Below are 24,938 nucleotides of genomic sequence, written 5' to 3'. Positions count from 1 at the left end.
GGGAATCGTTCGTTAAATTTTACAATTTTAGAATATTTTATAATTACTCATTTTCTGTCGGACTTGCTGTGCCACTTTAATACTACTAAAAAAAAAAAAAAAGTTTTCGTAGACATTCTTTGAATACCACTGTTGTAGCTCTAGGAATTGCTTTCTAGATATATCGTCTACCTGGGTTTTGGGGTTTAGTGAATTTTCTGTGCTTAAAATACTTCTCATACAATTATTTTCACTGATGTGGGTTTAGGCTGTGTGTATTGAAATTGGATACTGTTTTCAGACTAAATGTTAAACTGACAACATGCTAGGTGTTTAACACTTGTGCAGAAATAACTTGGGACGGATTATAAGGTAAAATGACTTGATCACTGGTGCTAAGATGTCAGTTTTCATGTTTCTCTCAAATTTGTTTCATATTGATAAGATTTTTCTTTTATCCATGTTGCCATTTTTCATTTGGCTAGTACAGAAGTTGTTAGCAAAGTAATTTACCCTAGTGCTTCCCATTAAAACTGGTGAGAAATGTAATCTGGAAATGAGAGGTCATGCTGCTTATTATGATGCCCCACTTCTACTCTGCTGAAGTAAACATGGGTGGCCATTCTGCTGTTGTGTAACAAAGTATCTGCTCTGTGCTTTATCAGCAATCTGTAGTAAATTCCATAGGGACTGCTGGGAGCAGCATATGCTCTGATCCTCAGGAACAGTTATCTTTTGCATATAAATGTTTGCTCATAGAAAGCCAGCAATATCCGTGTGTTAACAGCATATCGTTTAGCCGAGGTTTTGTTTAAAAATAAGTAAATGATCAGCAGGGTGTGGTGATGGACCTGCCTGTTGTGGAGATTAGTTGAACCACCTTTGGCAATAATGTACTGCAGGGGATTACCAGGCGTAGCTACATTTTGGAGGGAGAGCTGTCTGATTTAAAAACAAAGGAGGGTGCTTAAGCTAAGAGAAGTGTGTTCCCATGGCTTGGCTGAAGGAGGCAACAGTGATGCTGACATGCTTTAGTTTTTTTATTCATTCATTTTCATCAGTTTTGTATTGGAGAGGCAGAAGGTGGTTGCCTTTTGGGAAAGGTGGGAAAGACAGGCTGTGTGTGTGAGTGGTTGTATTGTATGGCTTGTTTAAAGGAAAGCTCCACCCTAGAACTAAAACTTTTTTTTCACACTGTTCCCTGACCTATTTTAACACCACAGTCACTCATTTAAGTGTTTTACTTGTAATTTTAGCTTGTTTTCCACAACATGGCTACCAGTGGGGCTTGATGCATCAACTGGATCTTGTTCTCCCTCAACCCTCTTTCCCGTAATGCTTTGTATCACTCATGCTAGACATAAGGAAGGAACTATGAATTCCCATGCCATTGATATATAATGAGATTTGTGCGAGTCACTGTCGTCCTTCTGTACCTTCTCTAGAAGGACTACTGCTTTTCAATTTCTAATCACCATCATTTATATTTGGAACAGAGCTTGTTTTACACTATACTTAGAAGATTTCCTTCTATTCGAATGTTGCAGTATTCTACTTCTGGGTTTACCTTTCTTTCTCTCCAGTTTGTCCGGCCAGGTTTCCAAAGATTTTCAGTCCTCTTGGTGCGTCAGACGTCTGACATGGCTGCAGGAATGTGGGCCATAAAAGTGCCTTCTGAACGCACTAGCCCTCAGAACTTTTCAGCCACCAGTCGTACGTCAGGCGCTCCTGCTTCTCGTGGACGTCGGATCATGTAAGATTAAGCACCCCATTGGGGATTCTTCAGGCCTACTTTGTTGATTATAGTCTGTTCATGTCCTCCGGTAAGGGCAAGTGTGGTAGACAGATTCCCCACAAAGACACGCATGACCAGTGTCTCTCTTGTCTAGGCCTGAAACACGACCACGAGAACTGCGCCCTTTGCCAGTCATTTGTCCCGAAGACCATACGCTGCCATTTGCAGGTCTTACACTTTTAGAGAATCAGAGCTTGAAACAATTAGTGTTTGGGATGGAGGTCGCACCCGACGCCCCATCTGAACAGCGTAGGAAGAGGGCCATATCCTCGCAGCCTACTTGGTCTGCTGCACCTCACTCTGTAGCCGATGTCATCTTGACTGTGAGGATCCGGTATCTGCCGGTGTAGATAAAGTGGGTACCTCTGAGGAGGCGCCTGCCTTAGACACCAGGGGGGAACCAGCATTCACTCGGGGCCCTTCGGACACCGCCTCCACCATTCCGAAGCCTGACCCTAGGGCCTATTCCTAGCCAGATGCCGGCAAGGCCCTTAAAGAAAAAAAAATACAAGACACCTCACTCCAATCTCTGAAAGCATGCTGGATTGGCATGCCTTCAGCCAGAGTTTGTTCAATGCCTTTATGGCCCTTAAGCCATCTGCAGAACCTTCTGCCACTAATCCACCCCTCCTTAGTCCCAGACCTCCAACCCAGGAAAGGAGGGTAGATCAGCCTGAAGAAGAGGAATCCTCAGTTTCCTCCTGAGGACTCTTACCTCCCACATCTCATCCCCCCTGGGGTATGGATCCCCGTAGGAGGGCTCTGTTGAACCTGAATCCCCTGTAGAGGATCTTGCTTTTGGGGAAACTATCAATAAAATGAGGGACCACTTTAAGTGGCAATCCTCTGATATGTCTGATGTACAAAAAGGGTTTGTGACCTTATTCAAATGGACTCTCCCAGTCCTCCTGCCATTCCTCCTATTCATCCTGTATTCTTGGATGCTTTTGCCTCAGCCTCCATTAGCCCAGATTCCCAACCTCCAGCCCTATGTAGCTTAGACAGACTATATAAAGTCTATGAGACGGAGAAATTTCTCTTGTGCCCTCATCCTGATCCTGCCACTATATCTCTACGGAGAGGGCCTACTATTCTCCCTGCTGATAAAGACAGCAAGACTATGGAGAGGTTCGGAAAGAGTTTATACTTCTGCTACCCTTTCATTTAGAGCGACCAAATACCAAACTTGTATGACTAAGTACTCCTTAGCTCTGCTGGACAAAGCCACTAAAGATTTAGATGCCATCCCTGAGTGCAGCCAACGCCTCCTTGTCTTCACTGATAGCACTCCCCTCTCAAGCGAATACACTCTCCTTGAGATGCAGTTATGATGCAGCCGAAGCCTCAGCCAGGTCAGCTGCATCAGCTTCAGTACTAAGGAGGCACTCATGGCTGCGACTACAGCCTCTCCCAACTCCTTGACGCACATTTAGGTCACTCATTCCTTTTTGATGCAGAAGTGGCTGACCTATTCAAATCCTTACAACAGAAAGGAAAAGAATTACAGGACCTAAAACATGTCCTGGTCTTGCTTATTACCCGGCAAAGACCCAGTTTTTCAAGAAAGCCTCCAGGCCTGCAGCTCCCTGATATTCTTTGTGTTTCACTGTTGCAGTCATCACATTTGGGTTATCCCTCACAGGGTAGCCCTCGGCCGGCCTGAGTACCAGAGACTTAGTATTTCTGCGTCGGTTACTGCCACTTGAGGACTGACGTCAGGATGTCAGTGGTATAAAGGAAGGCAGCCGACTCCGTTACATCAGTCTTTCTTGCCATGGAGCTAGAAGCAGTTTGCACAAGTGCCGGTCGGCAGCTAGCAGAGTTTCGTTTCCAAATTGAAGTTGAAGTCTTCGAAAGCTAAGCACCCTGTTGGGGATCCTTTTTTTCTTGCACTAACCAATGTCAGAAAAAGTTAATTGTCTCGCCTGTGGAAAGCAAATACCATGCCGGGACTTCCACTCTTACTGCGTCGCTTGTCAAGGCCCAGACCACAATGTCCTTCGTTGTCGCTTTTGTGCTTTAATGCCAGAACTATTCGTTGTTGGGCCCTTATTGTAGCCAGATATTTAAGTTTACAGTCCTCTAATTCCGATATGGCTTCGGTAAGCCGTCTGACAGCAGATGATCTGAAAAAACGTAAAGATAGACAGACTGCACAGGACCAAACCTTCTGACTACGCTTCTGTTAAGCTAGTCAGTCCTCTGGAACCCAGTGAGGCACTTCTGCAGCCCCTGATGCCCGCTTCAGTTAATTCACAGGCCGTTACTGAGACCCTTTGAGTCCGGTATGCCGCAGAACTCTAATTAGTCTGAGGATCCTGTGGTTGAGTTCCTTGGGCCCAGGGATCAAACCACCCCTAAGAAACAGACTACCCATTCTCAGGTGCCTGCTCCCTTCCTTCAGTCGCAAATGCTTAATGTGGCAGAAGTATCTTGTGCTGATTAGGGGAAGCTAAGCCACTCCCTCAAAGGAAAAGACATCTGTCTTCAGTAGTTTTTGTCTGAACAAGAGTCCGATGCATCTGACTATGGAGACATGCAACCCCTCTCCACATTTGAGGATTTTAATGCAGAGAAATCCATTCCTTCAGCCTCTCCCCCAGAGGATTTTTGCTTTGGGGAAACCCTGCATACTTTAAGGGAGCATTTCAAATGGGAGAGTCAGGACTGCCCTCAGTCTAAAAAGACTGAGTTCCTAGACCTTCCACAACACAGGCCCTTAGCCATTCCCCCAGTCCTAGATGTGGTGGATGATGTCTTCCTTGAATCCAGCTTGACTGCAATCTCCCTCCCTCCTGCTCCCAGAAAACCAGACTGGTACTACAGACTCCCAGATGCTCACAAATATCTTTTTAAAAATCCAGCAGCAGACCCGGAGGTCATTACCCAGGGCCAAAATGGATTAAAGCAACCTCAGCTAAGAATACCACCCCCTCAGGGCTCCAGAGCATTGGACAGATTGGGTAAAAAAGTGTACACCTCAGCTACTCTTGCTATCCGGGCACTAAATTTTCAGTTCCATATGCTTAAATATCAGCAACATACCTTGGTACTCAAACAAAAAATGTCCTCCTTTCCTGTGTAGGCAGAATCTAAAGATTTACGGGTGTTACTGCATTCTGCTGGTCAAGTAACTAAACACACTTTGCACTGTGGTTTTGATGCCCTAGAAGCTTCTTGCAGGCCCGCAGTCACCTGTGGATCTGTCATTAGAAGACGTACATGGCTTAAGGAACAACCCCTGCCAGACCTTGTCAAATTAAAATTGTTGGATGCACCCTTGCACAAAGGTAACTGGTTTGGTACTAAAGCAGAAGAGGTCTTAAAGATGGGGGGAAAAGGCAAAATCTATTCAGACTGTTAGATTTCTTACAGGTACAGCCACCTAGGTTCAGCAGACATTTTCCCTCCAAACACTGGTCCTTTCCTGCTCCTAGTAAACAGGGCCAGTCTAGGCCCAGTGGAAACAGACCTCCCAGACAGCAGTCCCAGGGGTTGCAGAGATCTAAGCAGTGGACTGCCTCCACTTCAGAACCAGGGAGTTCTAAGCCACCCCCTTATGGTAAGAACTCACAATGAGACACCCCCTCCCAACCTTGCCTCTGCTCACCTTCACATACCTCTAGGAGGAAAACTCTCCTTTCACTCAAGCACCTGGGCCACCATTACCAAGGACCAGTGGGTTCTGAACATTGTGTCTCGGGTACAAATTCTCCTTCCACACCCAGCCCCCAAAGGGTTTTCAGATCTACCACCAAATCAGTGGGCAGAGGCTCAAAAGCAAATCCATTCCCTGCTCTCTCTGGGTGCAGTAGAGCACGTTCCCACAGAGCAGATAGGCCAAGGCTTCTACTCCAGACTTTTTCTGGTGCCCAGAAAAGAGGGCACCTGGCTCCTTATCCTCTATCCATTCTAAACACCTTCCTGGTGATCCCAAAATTCAAAATGCTCACTCTCCAGCAGTTGCAACCCATGCTTTCCAAGGACGCTTGGCTAGCTACCCTGGACCTAAGAGGCCTACCTCCACATTCCCATCAGGGAGTCCTGCAGAAAATATCTCCACTTCAGGGCAGGATCTCAACACTTTCAGTTCTCTGCACTTCCCTTTTGCTTATCTACTCAGAGTTTTCATAAAATGCCTGGCTCTGGCCATTGCCTTTTGCAAACAAAGAAATATTCAAATTTACCCCTAGACTGCCTTGTACAGGCAGACAGCCAGGAAAAGCTGCTCAATAACCTGGCCTTTGTAAAGGACCTGCTAACCTCCCTAGGGTACACAGTCAACGAAAAGAAATCCAAACTGGTACCCACCAAAAAGATGATCTTTCTGGGAGCAGGTTTGGACACAGCATCCCAGATGGCATGCCTTGTACCAAAGAAATACATTTTCCTATCAGCTTACTTCTCTCAAATGGCCACCAGGCCCCAGCTTTCTGCGAGGAAAATCCTGCAAGCCCTGGGGTTCATGGCATCCTGCATACTCCTCATTCCATATGCCAGACTGCATATGAGGAAACTTCAGTGGTACCTAAAGAGCCTTTGTGTCAACACTCTCAAGATCTGAAAAATCTTCTACCCATTATTCCTTGCCCGAGGAAGGAATTTCTTTGGTGGGCAACAGCCTGCTCCCACAACAAGGGACTGCCCTTCTCCCCACATGCCGCCACCCAGACCCTCACCACAGATGCATCAGACTACACTTGTGCACTCCTGGGCGGCAGGTGCATACAGGGCCAATGGAATCCCTAGCAACTCCCCCTGCAAATCAATCAAAAAGAGATGATGGTTGTGCAGCAGGCCTTGATAGCTTTCAAACCCCATCTGTCTCCAGGGGTTCTTCTGATCAAAATAGACAACACCACTGTGATGTGGTATGTCAACAAGCAGGGAGGGACTCGCTCCTACCTGTTGTGCAGGCTGGCCATGACCCTTTGGTTCACACTCTCTTCCATGCAGCTACACCTGTTAGCACAATATCTGCCAGGCTCTCAACTCCCTGGCAGACCAATTAAGCAGAAAAGCAGGTAGAGGAGGCACCAGACCACGGTTGTACAAACCATAAAATAATTTAATAGAAGTAAAATGGATGAAGTACCAAGTGAGCGCTTTCGTGGCCCAAGCCACTTCATCAGACAATACAAAACACTACTCGCCAGAATTTACACTTGGCATTTCAATTAATTATGCTAATCATCTTCCCCTTCAGTCAAATTTAATTTTATTAAATTTAAATTTTGATTACTGGAACAATTAAGCAGAAAGCTTTTGGACCCCCACAAGTGGCAGCTCAACAGAAACACTTTCTTCCTAATAACTCAGAAATGGGGGAGCCCAGAAGTTGACATTTTTGCCTCCCACACCAGCCATCAGCTCAGCAAATTCTGCACCAAGGAGCATCACTGTATGGCATGGAAAGTGGATCCCCTGCCCTTCCCCTGGGTAATCCTTTCTATGCCTTTCCTCGCCTACCTTTCATTCCCAGGGTACTGCTCAAAATAAGGGAGGAAAAGCAAAGGACCATTCTCATAGTTCCAGACTGGCCCAGACAGCATTGGTACCCCTTGCTGCGCAGCCTGTCCCCACTGCTTCCATGAAATCTTCCTCGGATTCCAAACCTCCTAACTCAGAGGTAAGGGGAATTCATGCACCCACAATTGCAAACACTCAGTTTGGCAGCTTGGCGTATACCCTGACACCTGACCATTTTGCCATACTCAGTAAACAGGTTCTGGATGTTATCCAAGAGGCCAGACTACCTAGCACCAGAACATCTTATGCAGACAGATGGAAAAGGTGCTGCACCTGGATCCATTATGCAGACAAATGGAAAAGGTGCTGCACCTGGATCCAGGCTAAGGGGACCAGTACGGCACAGCCCTCCATCTCTCTCATTCTGGATTATTTAGCTGACCTACTACACAGTGGTCTTTCTCTCTAAAAATTCATGCCTGTTATTTTTGCTCATTTTCCTATTTTGCAGCCCCTTTTTTCACACCCTCTCATTAAACAGTTCCTCAGTGGGGCTAGCAACTTGAGCCATACCAGAAGGGAACCAACACCAGCTTGGGACCTTAACTTTGTCTTGGAAAAGCTCACCCTGCCTCCTTTCAAACCAGCTTCTTCTGCAGAGCTAAAATTTCCTGGAAGATGGCCTTCCTACTGGCCATCACTTCAGCCAGAAGAGTCTCTGAGCTGCAAGCACTCATGGCTGTGGAACCCTTCTTCATCTTCCATGCAGACAGGGTATCCCACAGAACTAATCCATCCTTCATGCCCAAGGTGGTGTCCAGTGTGGCTTTCAACCAATCCATCCATTTGCCCACCTTCTTTCCTAACCCTCAAAACAAGGGCAAAAGGATTCTGCACTCTCTAGCTGTGCACAGACAGCTCAGATTCCATCTGGGCAGGACTAAATCCTTCAGAAAGTCTGATCAATTGCTGGTTAGCTTTGCTACAGGGGCAGAAGGCAAAACCATCTACTAGCTAACCATTTTCAAATGGATAGCACACAGCATCCATTTCTGCTATAAACAGCATGGAAAACATTCCCCCAAGGGGGTCAGGATACACTCCACCAGAGCAGCCTCCACCTCTGCAGCTTTCCTCAGAGGAGTCCCCACCAGGGACATCCTGGAGGCTGCCGCCTGGACATCTGTTCATAATTTTGCAAAGCATTACCACCTGCCTCTCTTCTCCAACTCCAGAGCAGGGTTTGCCTCTGCAGTCTTGCAGGGCATCCTAGCCAGCCCCTAGTTTCCTTGACTGCCTCCACCCTTTTCCTCAGCTTTGGGGTTCTACCCAAATGTGATGACTGCAGCAGTGAAACATGAAGAACATAGCACAGTTGTGTACACTTACCATAAATGTAGATGTTGGTGTCTTCACTGTTGCAATCCTGGTTTCCCTCCACCCACCCCCCTTTTTCTCTGTTACCTTTCTTCCTTGTTCTCCGTTCCTTACAAGGGACATATTGGTATTTATTTTCCACTGGTGGGGTTCTGCCACCAGAGCCTGCCCTCCTCCTTTGGGGGCTCCTGACAGGTTAGGGCAAGAAAAACTGATGTAATGGCATCAGCTGCCTTCCTTTATACCACTGACAACATGACCTCCATCCTCAAGTGACAGCAACCAATGCAGAAGTACTAAGTCTGTGGTACTTAGGCCTGCCGAGGGCTACTCTGGCAGGGGTAACCCAAATGTGATGACTGCAACCATGAAGACACTCTTAACATCTACATTTATGGTAAGTGTACGCAACTCTTGAAGATCCCCCTAGAAGACAGCTTCCTCAGACTAGGCCTTCTCAGTCTTACAGCCAAAGGCCCCCTTTCCTGATAGGGCAGGTAGTGTCCGACTGCCTGCCAAAATTTCAACCCCCCCCCCATCCCTTCCCCATTCTGCCAGTGTCAGTCTCCCTGCGTGGTCACTCCTTACCACAGACAGATGGGTCCTGTTTCGTCATACAGGACGGCTACTTCATGTCCTGGATCATCCTTCCAAGACTGGGCATACCACAGCCCTCCTCCCAGTCAACTACTCCACCTCCATCAGGTTTTGTAAACCCTGCTACTACAGGGCACCATAGAACCAGTTCCTGCACAGGCAGAAAGAAAAGAATTCTACTACAGGATCTTTTTGGTACCCAGAAAAGAAGGGCCACTGAGGCAGATTCTAGACCTCTCGCGCCTCAGTCCCTTCCTAAATGTTCCTACTTTCAAGATGCTCACCCTACCTACTCTCTCTCCACTCATCCTTCCACAGGGTTTCATAGCAACCCTGGACATATAATGGATGCTTACCTCCACATACCTATAAAGCCCGCCTTCAGGATATACCTGAGATTTCTGGCAGGCTCATCTCACTTTCAGATGTTCTTCGTGTTTCACTGTTGCAGTCATCACACTTGGGTTATATGCCTGCAGGTAGCCCTCAGTCGGCCCGAATACCAGAGTCTTGGGATTTCAGCTTCTAATGCTGTCACTTCTTCCATGACGTCAGGTCGTCGGGGGTATAAAACATGCAGCCGACGCCATTACATCAGCTTTTCTTGACTAGCAGAGCCCTAAGCAGAAGCAGTTCACAAGTGCCGGTCATCTGCTACCTGAAATTTTTGTTTGAGTTTCAGACCTGAAGGCTTGTAAAGCTAAGTGCCGCGTTTGGGGATCTTTTTTTCTTGCTCTAACTGATGTCAGAAACATTTAAATTAATTGTCCTGCCTGCAGAAAGCAAATACCTCAGATTTTCATTCTTACTGTGTCACCTATTTAGGCCCAGACCACGATGTTCCTCGCTGTTTTGTACCCTGTTCAACGCCCAAACTATTTGTATGGTATCTTAGTCACTAAATTCTTTCACTCTTGTCCGTATTCCGAAATGGTTTCAATAAGCCATCCAACTACCAATCTTCCAAAAAAAACATAAGGATAAAGACTAAGACAAACAGCATAGTTCCAAAACTACTGACTACGCTTCCATTAAGCTAGTCACCAGTCCGCCGGTACTCGGGCGCTTTTGCAGCCCTGCAGATTCGCAGGCCTCTACTGAGACCCATTTGGAGTCCGGTATGCCGCGAGTTGCTTTTTCGACTATGGAACCTGCCGATGTCTCTACCTTGGATTGGTCTGGAACCGCTGTGCAGGCACCAGCTTCTGAGGGTGTATTCAGACCTTCCGATGTTCGTATTAAACAGACTACTTCATTTCAGACTAAAACTACCAAATTTCTCAGGCCCAGAGTTCACAGTACACCTAGGAAACTGACCAAAGTGCATTCTCAAGCTCCCTTGCCTCAGAAACAAATGCTTAGAATGGCTGAAGACCTTGCCTTTGGGCTTTCTACTCCCCCCAGAATATTTACAAAATGCCTGGCTCCAATAGTTGCCTACTGCAGGGAAGAAAGAATTCAGTTATTCCTTAGCCTAGACGACCTAATCCAGGCATAAGACAAAAACTCTTCTCCGTCCCTTCATTTAATTCCCTACAGTCTCTGGGGTTCATGATCAACTTCCCAAAATCCTACCTCAACCCCATGCAGGATATTGTCTTCTGGTTGCAGGATCAGGACAGACCTCATGAAGGCCTTTCTTCCAGCAGAAAAGGTGGTATCCCTCCAAAACCACCTTACTACTCTTAACAGAACTGACTACAAGACCATTTCTGAGGCTTCTATGTTACATGGCAGCCACCATTCCCATGTTGCCCCTAGCAAGGATGCACATGAGGAAACTACAGTGGGTACCGCTGGTCGGTGTGGACCCAACACTTCCACCCTCTAGAGTTCAGGATCCTGCTGCTCCCCTGCTTGCATCAGAAACTGAGATGGTGGGTGGCGCAGGTAGCCCAAAACCCAGGACTGCCTCTGCAAACACCCTGTGCCTCCCAGACCATGTACACAGATAACCTGGGCTGGGGAGCGACTCGGGGGTGGGGGGGAGGAAAGTACAAGTTTGTGGAAAGACTGACACAGACAAGATCACATAAATGTGAGAGAAATAAGTGCCATCCTTGCTCTACAAACCTTCCAGCCCTACCTAGAGCAGGGCCCTCTAAAGATATTCACAGACAACACCACAGTTCTGTGGATCTCAACAAGCAGGGAGGGACCAAATCTTACCTTCTATGCAGACTAACTCTGCGGGTGCGGGAACTGGCTACCTCACATGGGATCACCTGTCCCATCCCTGCACAACAACTAGGCAGATCACCTAAGCAGAACCATTTCAAACCACGATTGGATCCTGCAAAGAGATGTTTTCCTGACCATGGTCCACAGGTGGGGCATTCCATAAGTTGACCTGTTCGCCTCCTCCATAAACAGGCAACTTCCCGGCTACTGCACCAGGACAACAGACCCCAAGGCATTAGCAGCAGATGCCTTCTCGATAACCTGGAAGGGGAAATTCCTGTATCCATCCCCCCTTCCCATTGATGCAAAGGATTCTGCTGAAAATTCAGCAGGACTCCCAAAATCTTGCTGTTGAGACTCTGCTGGCCAAGACAGCACTGGTTCCCTCTTTGCCTGTCCAAGGGCAAGTCTCTACAAGTTGCCCCTTCAGTGGACCTGCTCACACAGAGCAAGGGGACTTGGTTACACCCACAATGGCAATCCACGCATCTCACCCTGTGGCTGATAGGATTCTGATCCCCTTCAAACACCTATATAATGACATGCTCACTGTCGTGCAGGAGGCCAGGAAACCCATCACCAGGAAATCCCATCTCTCTAAATGAAAAAGGTTTTCTATTTGGTGTCACAAAAGACATATGCCTCTCATCCTGTGTGAACTCATGCAGACAGGGTTGTCTTGCTCATCTCTGAAGGCACACCTGTCTATCTTTGCCTGCCTCCCCCTGGATCCCATCCCTTGCATCCAGACTCCCTTCCAAACTTTTCTTCAAAGGTGTACTACACTTAAGGATACCCAGGAAACAGTCCCCCCCCTCCCTGGGACCTGAACTAGTTGTAGAAAAACTCACTCTAGTCCCTTTTGATCCCAGCAAACAAGGCCACCTTAAAATTTTGCACATGGAAAACTGTATTGCTGGTAGCTCTGATTTCTGCCAGAAGGGTTTCAGAATTGCAAGCTCTTATGGCTACACCACATTTTCTAATCTTCCACTTGGACAGGGTGAACCACAGGACAAACCAGTCATTAATTCCCAAAGTAATGAATGACTTGTCCTTGAACCAGCCCATCCACCTAACCACCTTCTTCCCTAACCCACAGGGGGATAGTGAGAGAGTGCTACATTCCCTAGATGTCACAGATAACTTGGGATGTTCTTCGTGTTTCACTGTTGCAGTCATCACATTTGGGTTATCTGCCTGTAGGTAACCCAGTCGGCTCAGATACCAGAGTCTTGGGATTTCTGCATCGGATGCTGTCGCTTCCTTGACGTCAGGTCGTCAGGGGTATAAAACATGCAGCCAACGTCATTACATCTGCTTTTCTTGCTGAGGGGTGCCCGAAGCAGAAGCAGTTAGCAAGTACTGGTCGGCCGTCTCCTGAGGCTTTTGATCTCTCGTCGGATGCCAAAGTCTGGTCCGCTTCGGGGTTGTCCTGTCCACGGCGTCCGGGTCTCTTGGTTCGGCTGTTAAAAAGCATCAGCTTCGGCCATGTTCAAATTGGTTCTTCTTGCGCCGTGGCGTAGTAAACGCAGCATTTACTTCATTAGATTAGGATCAGTTTTTACGCTGTTCGACATACTGCGCAAGGATTAAGCGGAAGCTGGTATGGGATAGAGATTTTCTTTCCGACCTCAGCGAAGCTTCGCCTGTAAGTTTTTGGGTACCTCCTGTGAAACAGCAACCTGTTAAATTTCTGTTCTTACTGTCTGCTGCCTTGTTTGGCGTGACATTGCAGCTGCATCCTGTTAGGCCTGTGCCTCTTTTCAGCGACCCGAGGTCTTTGGCGTCGGTGGCTCTTCCACGGTTTCATTTTTCGGTCGGCTTAGGCGCGTACTGAGTTTGCGTCGGGAAGGTTTCCATGTTATCCAAGGACATGTCACGTCGATCCCACCGATACTCGCAAAACCAAAATCGGCTACAAACCCGATCTAAAAAACAAATTGACCACGGTTAATGACTCAGCACGGACAAACGAGCGGATAAAGGGCACCTGAACCAAAACTTACAGCAACTCCTGCCCCTGCCACAACTCTTGGTCGACCCTGCTAATCAGACACAATCGACGGACTATGAAACCTCAGCCACCATCCGACCGACCATCCACTGCCCCAACCGTTGGCTGTTTTCAGGCATCCAGCCCCTCCAAATTTTATGGCCTTAGCCAGTTCTAAAGCAGCCAAGACTACTAAAGCGGTGCCCATTAAACATCCAGGCCCTCTAGCCTCCCCTCAAGAGCTTTCTTCTAGTTCAGATTTGCTTTTCCAGATCCAGGGTCTCTCAATCTTATCTCAAGCCAATCTCTCCCAGAAGAGAAGAGATCTAGGGCAGAGAATCTCAGGTAACTCCCCTGATGAAGAATCTTCTGAATCAGACGCAGATGACCAGCCAGAAACAGCCTGAAAACCCTTGCTGATTCTGAAGCTGAAGAATCCCATCCACTGAAGAATCACCGAATTCAGAATCCCAAACCTCTGATGCCACCATCGCGACCTTTCTTCAATGGCAGCAAATTCCACAATCAGAAACCAGACTCTCCTTAGGAGAAAAGTGCACCTCTGCCACTGGGGCCCCACAGACCAGACTCCTAACCTCTCTGTCTGCACTGTGGATACAAATTTGCTTTGCTCGGTGCCAGATTCTCCCAGATTCTTACTCCCCCCCCAGCCCAAACCCAGGGTGCCAGATACCTGCCTCCACCTTACCACCACCTTTACAAGCAGAGAGGGGAAGAGATCTAAATCACACCAGTGGCAGCAGCCCATTACAGCTAAAAACCCTATTCCTTCATTCAGGAAGCAAGGTCGTGAGACAATGGGGTAAAAATTAAACATTCAGCTTCAAAATCTCTACTAAGAGCTTATTCTCAGTCAGATAAGAAAAATTCAATGCCAAGAGTTTATGCTATACCAGTAAATATGTTGATCACCGCGGTGAGGCTCTTGATAATATATATGTATGAGAGTAAATAAATAACATACAACTGGTTAGCAACCAACAGGTAATAAAGAGGTCCATAAAGCTGTTCATATAGAGCAACCATTGCTTGATTAGATCGGAGCTGACAGGTTTTGTTGGGCATGCATGGCTAAATGGCTAAAAGAATTACGGATCATGTTATGTTAAAGCTGAGTCTAAGAACAAATATAGACCCAAAACAAGTGTTTAGTACCTGAAGAGCAGGTTGAAAAAAATTTCCAAAAGGCAAAATCTGTTCAAACTGTTAAAGTACCTTGCTTCCTCGCACCCAACAAGGTCCAGAAAAACTGGTCTGGCCTGGACCTTAGCTGACTCACCGGGCAGGAGGAGGGCAGGGAATAGCAAAGGCGAGGCAGAAAGGCAAGAAACCAATCCAGAACTAGGACTATACGAGCAAGACAACAACAGACAGCACACAGAACAGACACAGCCCAACCCACTACATCAGCACTACCACAGTGATAAACGCTAAATCCGGAACACAAATAACTGATCAAGGCTCCCGTAGGTGGAAAGTTAACTTTTAACCTTAGAGGAGAAAAAAAACAAAAGACCAACAAGGAAAAAAAACCATTACAAAGTTAAGATCAAGGTTTTCCACTCACTTAGGAAACAACAGAGTCAGAAGAGCAACCAAATCCTACAGGAAAAGGAAAACAGAGGCTCTAAGCCAACAGCAGAGGAAAAGGAGTCAGCTGCAGACCAAGAGTCTACTTCAGACAAAGAAAAGGTTCTATTCAGACAGATCCTTCCTAGTTCAAAGGGAAAAAGTTGGAGACCACCAAAAAGGGCTGTCACGCTTTTAACACACATATTGAAATGCTGACCAAAATTCCCATTTTGGTATTACTTCAATTCATGCTGGCTGGCAAGTGGCTGGATATCAGAACATCAGCATCTCAGCATTGCCCTTTGACCAATCCTGCCACTCAGAATTTGCATTCAAATGCCTGGCAGGCACTATCAATTCTCAGCGTAACCTTTGGCTTATCTACAAAGCCATATTTGGAATCGCCTGGCATCAGTAATCGCCCACAAGCAAGCTGACAGGAATTCATACAAAGGGTCATTAAGGATGACTGCTACCTGGGGGGGACAACAAAAAGCTTGCTACATATAATTTACACAACAGTTTTTACAAAGGTCATTTACTTGCTACTTGGACAAAGATAAGACAGTGGCACTACAAATCACAAAAAGAACATTCTTGACTTCCCCAACAACAGTACAACAAATGGATTTTTGACTACAGAAAAACAAAGAACTTCTCTTTACAGAACACAAAAAGCACTTGGTTTACTTTTGGCACTAACATAAAGTGGAAACTGCAGTGGTTGAGAAAAGTGGCATGGTGCATAATCTACAGTCCATTTGCCAGAACACAGTCCCACAACACAGACAGTGGTACCTAATGAATTTAACACAGTGCATGCTAAAAAAATGAAACAGAAACACCACCAGATGAAACAGAAAAAACAGGAGTTCTATGCAAAACACCAGTCATCAACAGGGCTGGCATGCTACCATTTCAACCAAATACCAAAGCCAGACCATCCTGACAGGATCACCATCACCTGGGACACAATCCACATGCTGGACTGGCCCACATGCTGGACAATGGAAACAGGATCAACAAACTTCAAACCAACAGTTCAAAATGCTGGCAGTTGGCAATTCAACAGAAAGAACCAATCCATCAACAAAAACAGGGCACAGTTAAGCCACAGGACGGCAAGGACAGACAACACCACCAACACCACAGTCATCAACTAGCACATACTATTATTCAGAATATTTATTCAGCTGGACCCTGCACTGTGGACCAACATTCAGTTACTACCAGCATTTATTGCAGGGAGCTTTCGTACACCACGACAGAAGACATCTCAAAGACCGAATGGAAGCTGCACGGTTTATCTTCCAGAGATGCTCTCAAAGAAATGACTCATTCCAAAGATGAACCTAATAGAATGCCTCACCATAAATCACCAGCTCAAAAAAATTCTCTCAAAGGACATTCCACCCTGGAGCATGGAAGTGATACTCTCCTTCAACTCACTCTCTAACCAACTAAATATGCTCCACCTCTTCCTCTGATTACACAGTACTACTAAATACGGGAAGAGCCTAAAATCACTCCACCTCTGATGGACAATACTGGAGACCACTACACTACCCACTACTACTGAGCATGTCTGAGGAACAATGATGTCTCAATACCCATCATGTTAACATGTTAACTCAAGAACAACCAACTGCACATACATCCAAACATAAAAGCGCTGCAACTGACTGCATGGAACATCACATAGCAGCAGCTAATCAAAGCCTCCCAAAGTCCCAAAGACATTATTCTTGAAACCAGATGGACCTATGCCAAGCGAAAACTATGGGAATGAGGAAAAAAGGTTTGGAATTTTTGAGGTTTGGACAGGAAAAGATGTGTCAAACATAGATATGTAACACTTAATTCTGGTTATCTGGCCTCAACTCTCATTCATTCAGGCCTGTCCTACTCCCTGCATCAGAATACATGCATCAGCTATTTCATTTCAGCGCAGCTTTGCTCCACTGTTTTTTCGCACCCTCAAGCAGAGGAGGAAAGAAGAACAAACCCAAGAGGAAAAAACCTTTTTGAGCTTACCATTTAAAACTTTAGAGTACTTGTTTTGTGCTAGAAAAGCGACCACCAACACCTGTCATGGAAAACCAGTTTCCTACACCTACACACTGTCATCATGGAAAACTTTACCACTAGCAACAATTACTTCAGGCAGGGTTTCCTAAGCTACGAGCAAGCAATCCTAATCTTCAACCAACCCTTCTAATATTCCTGCTAAGACTCCATCCATCCACATTTATGCCTGGTGCTTTAAACCAGGTAATTTTAAACCTTTCCACCCCACCAAACCACACCTTCACCAGAAACCCACCAACCATGTATTAAAGGGAAAGAATGCATTACTGGATACAACTACTAGAACAACAGAACAAAAATAGCAGAAAGACTGACCAACTTTTTGTAAAGGAAGGAAAACAGGAAGCAACTGTAAACAGCATCCAAAAGGAACAAACTCAAATGGCCAAAAATTGCAAGCTTCCATGGAATTACGCTCCACAGAAACTGAACCTTCCATGGGAACACCAATTCTACAGACCACAGCCTTCTTAACCACAACTACAGCAGCCACTACAACATTGAGGCAACCGGTGACAAGGCATTATTGGTATTGCATACATTTGGCAAGTTATGCAATTTGCCTGTTGCTCTCTATATTCCAGCCAGCAGGGTTTCTTTTGCCTGCTAAACTGTAGGATCTAAACACACCACTCCTCACTTTTCCTCCCCCTCCCTCTGTTTAGTTGGTACTACTTATTCTGCCATGTTATGCATGCATCAGCATCCATGATACCATTTGTTTGTACTTGTAATAAAAATGTAGATCTGTAGATGTCGAGCACCCAGCAGGGATTCCCCTCCCCTCCTTCCCTGGGTGTTTTCCTAGGGTGTTTACTAGCTGTAGGGGCTGGGGTTTTATGGTGTTTTTTTTTGTATGTGTTTGTATATATGTACATATATATGCTTATTTAGTTCTATTCTACTATCTGTCAATTGCATTATGGCATCTTTCAAATTTTAGAGAGGGAGGGGGGCATCTGGGGCAGAAACACTGGAAAAAATGCGCTGCGCCTGCTTTTTTATAGACCAGCAGAGAGAGAATGGCGACGGGATGGAGTCGGCGAGTCAGCCCCGGACTGGACTTTGGAAGTCGACCGACTGCTGGGCTGCCTGGACACAGGACAACCCACTTGTTATGACTGCAGATGCTATCCAGTTCGGACATCTACATTTATGGTAGGTACAAAACTGTACTTTTTCAGAGTTTTAGACCTGAAGTCTTCTAAAAGATAAATACCCTGTTGGGGATACTTTTTTTCTTGCTCTAACCGATGTCAGAAAAAATTTTCTTGCATGTGGAATGCAAATACCTCGCAGATATTTTCATTCTTACTGCGTCACCTGTTTAGGCCCAGACTACGTCGTTTCTTGCTGTCTGTTTTGTGCCCTGTTCAACGCCCAAACTATTCGTCTGGCTATTTTTGTCACTAAATTTTCGCTCTTGTCCGTATTCCAAAATGGCTTTCGATGGCCTTGGGGAAAGCTGTGAGCAAAGACCTTTTTGGCCTCGATCTCCTGGGCCATTTCCTTCTGCTACCTACACCATGGTAAGACCTTACAGGGCAGCACATTCCACCAGAGCAATGGCCTCTTCTGGAGCTTTCTCTAAAGGGTTAGACACCAACTCCATACTTGAGGCAGCCACTTGGTCCTCGGTTCACACTTTCACCAAACACTACAAACTGGACCACATCTCCAGAGCCAGGAGGGTTTTGCCAGGGATGTCCTACACGGATTCCTGGAAACTTCATCTAGGCCACCTCCCAATTCTAAGTGAGCTTTTGCACTCACCCACAAGTGGAATACTGCAACATTGGAATAGAAGGACATAAAGTTGTGTAAAATCTTACCATACCATAGATGTCCTTCTCTTCCATGTTGCAGTATTCCTTCCCAACCACTTTTTTGACTGCACTTGCTCTCTGGGGTGATTTGGACAGGCTATGCCCTTGCAGGACTGGTTCCAACTGGTGCTTTTAATATATTCTGAAGGCTGGTGAGTGGAGACTTCAGTTTTATGGCCCGTGTTCCCGCAGCCACGTCCGACATACCAAGAGGGGCTGAAAATCTTTGGAAACCTGGCCGGACAAACTGGAGAGGAAGAAGGGTAAACCCACAAGTAGAATACTGCAACATAGAAGAGAAGGACATCTATGGTTATGGTAAGATTTTACACCACTTTCATTTTGTGCTGAAGAGTTTGCCATTTGTACTTTCATAACCCCTGTGGTTCCAGAAATTATGCACATTTGTTTGAACTGAGGACATAATTTGATTCTGTCAAAAGGCTTAGGGCTCCACCCATTGCAAGTTACATTGCAAACTTCCAGAGCTCCATTGGAGTAAATGAGTTAAAAGAAAAGATATTGGCAGAAACTACAGCCTGGGTGAAGTCCCTCTTCCAGAAAAAAAATACTGTATTTTCTGACTCCTACCTCAGTGCACCGGTCCCTTTGTCCTAGACTGCATCCCTCCCAGCCTGGGACTGCATCACCAGGTACAAATGGGTGTTGTCCATCATACAGTTCTGTTATAGAATGTCTCTGAAAGAACATCCTTCTTAAAAGGCAAACCCCCCTCCCCCCCCCCCCCCCCAGTTCAGGATATTTTGTCTCCCAGGACTGTAGAACCAGCACCAGGAACAGTATTTCTACTCTTCATGGTACCTAGGAAAGAGGGAGCATGGAGGCCCATTCTGTCGTACCTTACCACAAAGTTGGTCTTTCAAGATGCTGTCTTCAGACCTCTCTTCCCTTAACCCTTCAGGCATTCCTAGTCACCCTAGACTTGTAGGGTGCATACTTGTGCATCCCTGTACATCCTGCCGGGAGGAAATTCCTTGGGTTTTCAGTCATTTTTAGTTCTTTGCTTTACCCTTTGGGTTGCCTACAGCTCCCAGTGTGTCCACAAACTGCCTCCCTTCAGTTACGGATATAAATTTTACCAGACTTGGAAAACATTCTAATCCAGGCCTCGTCCTAGGAAACTTTTCAGTTGCATTTCAACTTCACTCTGTTGCTGCTTAAAAGACTGGGATTTACCCTTGACCTCAAAGTCTTCTGTGACATCATCCCAAAACCTAGTCTTCCAAGGTTGCAAACTGACTACAATCAGTGATTGCCTTCCTCCAGGAAAACTTTTTGTTGAACTGTTCCATCTTGCTACCCCCATTTATGACCTCAAAGATTGAAGGCTGTAGGGTATATGCCAGTCATATTTCCAGTGGTTCCTTATGCTAGATTACACATGAAGTTGCACTGGTACTTGGAAGTCCTTTTGGTCTCAACATTGTCACCTTCTGGGCTTCCACATTTCTCTCTGCCATTTCTGCAGGAGTGCAGTGGTGACTCTCGGATGTACCTCAGTACAGGAAGTTTCTCCCAACCACACCCACCCAGGACTTCCTGATGGCATGGGACATATCCATAAAAAGAAATCTATCCCTGCAGGGGTGGCCTTCTGTCACAATGAACTGTTTGTAATGTTTCAGTGCATGTGAGGTAGAAAATGAAGTTGGTACTTCTGTTTAAAACATACAGACATTTGAGGTAGGACCTTGCTGTTAATGGTAGCCCAGGCGGTATAGTGTGAGGTGTTAACTTCACTGACAATAATTTTCATTAACTGCTTTACCTGTTCATTTCCCACCCTGAAGGTTTGTATGCATTTGGGTGGTTATGTTTTCAGTCCGGGTGGCCAAGATGCATTTAACTGATTTTTTGCATTTGAGCACGTCCCAGCTTCTAGAGAATTTCTTTTGTTCAACCTGTTTTGCTCTTACAGTTTTGTCTGTGCTTCTCATCTGCCTTTTTTTGTTATGATGTTCCCATTGCTTTGTGGAGGTTATGGATAAGTTGAGCTCGTGTGTTATTTCTATTTGATTTTACTGTACTGTTCAGTATTTTTCTCTCATTTTTAAAACAGAAGTAAGATTTTTTTTTTTTATTCCATTGCAGATGTGGTAACGTGGCTGCCATTTTGGAACTGGACGAGCATTTACAGAAAGAGTTTATCATATTTGAAGCTGCACCTCAAGAGACCAGAGGAATCCCCTCCAAAAAACCAGTAGCAGACTACTTCCTGTGATATGGTCTCTGCCCTTCATTTTAGTTTACTTTCCTGTGTTGTTCTGGCCAGCTGAGACTTTGCAGCGAGCTTGGCCTCTGAGCTAAGGAGAAGTCACCCTGGAGGCAGAGTGCTTGCTCCTTCCACTTCCTCGCCCCCCCAAAATGCACTGTCCCCAGAGAAGCTGGGGTCGTTTCAGAGTAGTTTTTATTTTTAATCCCAACATGACTGTTAGGTTTTTATTATTCTCATACTTTAACTGTGTAAGAATGGGGGAGAAAAATCACGCTACAGGAAAACTTAAGTTGCTTGGCCCTCAGTACTGTGCCTTGCGAAGAGTTTTGTCCTTTTTATGAGGCAGTGGGAAAACTTTTGATGCTCCAGTTTTACTCCAGCTGTGTGCAGTCAGCGTTCTTGATCTGTTTTTTGTAAACCATACTGCTGAAGTCCTCCATCGTGATTGATCTTAAAAGCAACAGAGATTTTATCATTCCATTGACATCGCCAGTCAAAATCCATACTTCAGAGTAGATTTCAGCACAGCTATTCAGACCGTTTCAAGACTTCTTTGAGCAGATTTGTTTTGAAGGCTCAGTGCTGTTCATTTTTTTGAGGTTAAAATTTGCAGCCTGCATATTTCATTTATTTTTGAGCCAACGAGTCAGTGTTGTGGCATTCTGGTGTCCATCTTTTGAACCTGATCTACAGAATTTCCTGACATTTTGTTTACAGTATGGACTGTTTGAAATCTTTAATGATACAAAAAAGTTGGGTGAGATGGGTGTCTTATTTTATATGGGCTGCAAGTAGAACTGGCTTCTTGGCTAAGTTGTGAGTAGTGTGCAAAACTGTTACTAGCAGCATGGAGAAATAACCCTCTATGGATGAAAACAGACCACTGTGACAGTTGGAGAAAAAATGGTTTCCCTTGTATTACACCACCACTTGACTGTTTTGAGGGGGGTTTGCAACAGTTCAACTTCGTATTTTCCCTGGTGATGAATTTTCTTATATTGTGATAACTATTTTTCATGCTGTATTGCAATAAATTGTGTACAAAAACATTTTTGTTTCATCTTTTGTTACCTGTTTTCGTTTGAACCACTTCACAATAAAAACAGTGCTGTAGTGGTGGAAATTAAAACACAGGCAATTTGACATTGATCCATTTAGAAACTGCATCTGCTTGCTGTCCACTTGCATTGCTGTAAAGGAAAGAATGGTTTCTTTCATCACAACTGAAAAAACTGGATATTTTTCTTCTAGTTGGACTGTAGCTTTACAGTATACCAGCATTTGAACTACCCTGGTGTTTACTATGGTCTAACAAAGTGCATTCCATTTCTACTGTTGTAATCTGCTGCTTTTTTGGGGATTTTCGTTCTTGGGATTAGAAGTGTGCTTATGACTAAGACCTGCTTTGATATATTACATTTCTTGCATAAATGCATTTTCCTGTGCTCCTGTCAGTTTTTGTTTGCTACTGCCACTACTGATTTCCTTAATTTCTTGCTGTTCAGTTCGTTTTTGTATGCCGTACTTCTCTGGAGTTCTTTGTGGTAGTAAACTGGCCTGCTGCTGCTGGGGAAGGGTGTCCACTTGTAACTTGTAGGTTTGTGAGAAGTAGGATATTAGGTGGCATTTCCCACAAGTTGGTCTCCTTGTGAAGTAGGAAACCTGAAAGGGAGGTTCTTGATGGAAGCATGTCTGCCAGAGGGGATGTTCTTCATCTCACATTGCTGCAGTCCTTACACTTGGGTAGTCCGCTGTCCTCGGTCGGCCCGAATATCAAAGTATTAGGCTGACGTCGGTCATGGCGCTTAAGACTGACATCAGGACGTCAGGGTACAAATGCGCATGACCGACGTCATATCCTCAGTCTTTTTTGCCGCATGGTCCGATGCAGAAGCAGCGTTGCAAGTGCCGTTCGGCGTTCTGAAATTTTTCGAATTCGGAGTTTCAGACAGAGTCAAAGTTGGCTAAGTACCCCGTTGGGGAATTTTTTAGTTTTTTCTTGCCTCAGTGGTTTACCGGATGTCAGAAAAAGTGAATAACTGTATTTCTTGTGGGAAGCAGATACCGCATAGAGGTTATCATACTTTGTGTATTCCTTGTTTGGGGCCGGAGCACGACGTTGTTGGGTGTCGCTTTTGTGCTAGGTTTAATAAGCGCACTATTAAGCGAAGGTTAGATTGTGCCAGGTTGGTCTTCAGGAAGCGGTGCAATTACAACATGCCGTCGGATGCTCCGACGCCCGCTTCTTCGAAGAAGCGCAAAGACAAAGCAGCTAAACCCAGGCAAGAAGAGTCGTCCGTACCGGACGCCGGTTCTTTGGAGGCGTCAGTGGAACCGGTGGTTCCACCGGAGGCTTCTCTGGAGTCCCAGGGGGAGACTTTGATATTGCAGGATATGGCCTCTCAGGAGGCAGGTCAGGCTGAAGGGGCTTCTCAGGTTACTGTACTCCCCTCCCTTCCTAGGGTGGTTAGGCCCTCTCCTTCTGTTTCTAAGGCTTCTCCCAGAGGCAGGCCAGGTTTAGCTTCTGTTGGTGTCACTCCTAGTTCTTCAGGTTCTGTGCCCAAGAAGCACATGCTCAAAATGGCAGAAGATTTAATTACTTTGATTAGAGGTTCTTTGCCCCCTCCTGATAAGAGGCCTAGGGTGGAACCAGAGTTGGGGAGTTTTGAGCAGGTTTTGGATGTTTCAGAGTCTTCGGCTGAAGACTTGCAGGAGTATTCTCCTTATTCTGATTCTGATGTGGATGATTCTACTCCTTCTGCTTCTCCTCCAGAGGATTTTTCTTTTTCAGAGACTCTTCATTCTATGAGGGAACATTTTAAGTGGGAAGGTCAGGACTTTTCTGATTCCAGGAAAAGGCTTAGGGAATTTTTGCTTTTGCCCCAGCATAGGCCTTTGGCTATTCCTCCTGTTCTGGATGTTGTGGAAGATGTGTTTGCAGAGGCTTCACTTAATCCTGATTCTTTGCCTCCTGCTCCTGTTAAACCGGACAGGTATTACAGGGTGCCTGAAGCTCATAAATATCTGTATAAGAGTCCTAGGGCAGACCCAGAAACAGTTAGTCAGGGACCTAAGGGTGTCAAGGCCTCTGTGGTAAAAATCCGGTTCCTCCAGATAAAGAGGCCAGAGCTTTGGATAGATGGGGAAAGAAAGTCTATACTTCTTCCACCTTAGCTATGAGGGCTTTGAATTGCCAGTTTCACATGTTGAAATATCAAAACTATCTTCTTTCTCAATTGAAGTCTAAGGTAGATGCTCTGGCGGAAGGCATTGAGTGTAAAGAATTACAAGATTTGGTACATGTTTCTGAACAGGTGGGTAAACATTCTTTGCAATGTGGATTTGATGCTGTACAGGCCTCGTCTAGGGTGGCTGCCACTGGGTCAGTTCTTCGCAGGCACGCCTGGCTGAGGGATCAGAACTTATCTGACCATGTTAAAACAAGGATTTTAGATGCTCCTTTACAGTCTGATGTATTGTTTGGTTCACCTGTGGAGGCAGTTTTAAAGAAAATGGAAGACAAGGCTAAGTCTATGCAGACTGTTAAAGATTTTTTGCAAGTTCAGCCTCCGAAGTTTAGTAGGAATTGGCCTTCTAAGGGGTGGACGTACCCTTCTTATGATTCACAGTCTAGGGGAAGATCTAGACGTGGTAGGGGTAGAGCTCAGGGCTCTTTCAGACCTAGAACAGGGAGTTCACCTGCACAGTCTTCGGGTGAGGGCAGGGGCCAGTCCTTTCGTAAACAGGCCCAATGACCTACCTTTTCAGCTGCCAGAGCCTTCTTGTCTGGCAGCACCTTTG

General features: G+C 45.7%; 1 protein-coding gene across 3 annotated transcripts in view; it reads left to right on the top strand.

Annotated features, from left to right (window-relative positions):
- Window positions 1-22,186, top strand: part of PPP4C (protein phosphatase 4 catalytic subunit) — a 245,268-nt gene extending 223,082 nt beyond the window's left edge. For all 3 annotated transcript variants that reach the window (XM_044086284.1, XM_044086286.1, XM_044086285.1), the window contains exon 9: window positions 21,014-22,186. In XM_044086284.1, coding sequence (XP_043942219.1) covers window positions 21,014-21,143 — 130 coding nt within the window. In that variant the 3' untranslated portion in view covers window positions 21,144-22,186. The remainder of the gene's footprint in view (window positions 1-21,013) is intronic.
- The last annotated feature ends 2,752 nt before the right edge of the window (window positions 22,187-24,938 follow it).

Source organism: Protopterus annectens, chromosome 10.part0 (genome assembly GCF_019279795.1).
Source record: "Protopterus annectens isolate FY-2018-M chromosome 10.part0, PAN1.0, whole genome shotgun sequence".
NCBI lineage: Eukaryota > Metazoa > Chordata > Ceratodontiformes > Protopteridae > Protopterus > Protopterus annectens.
Note: the sequence above shows the minus strand (reverse complement) of the source record. Positions and strands in the feature narration are given on the sequence as shown.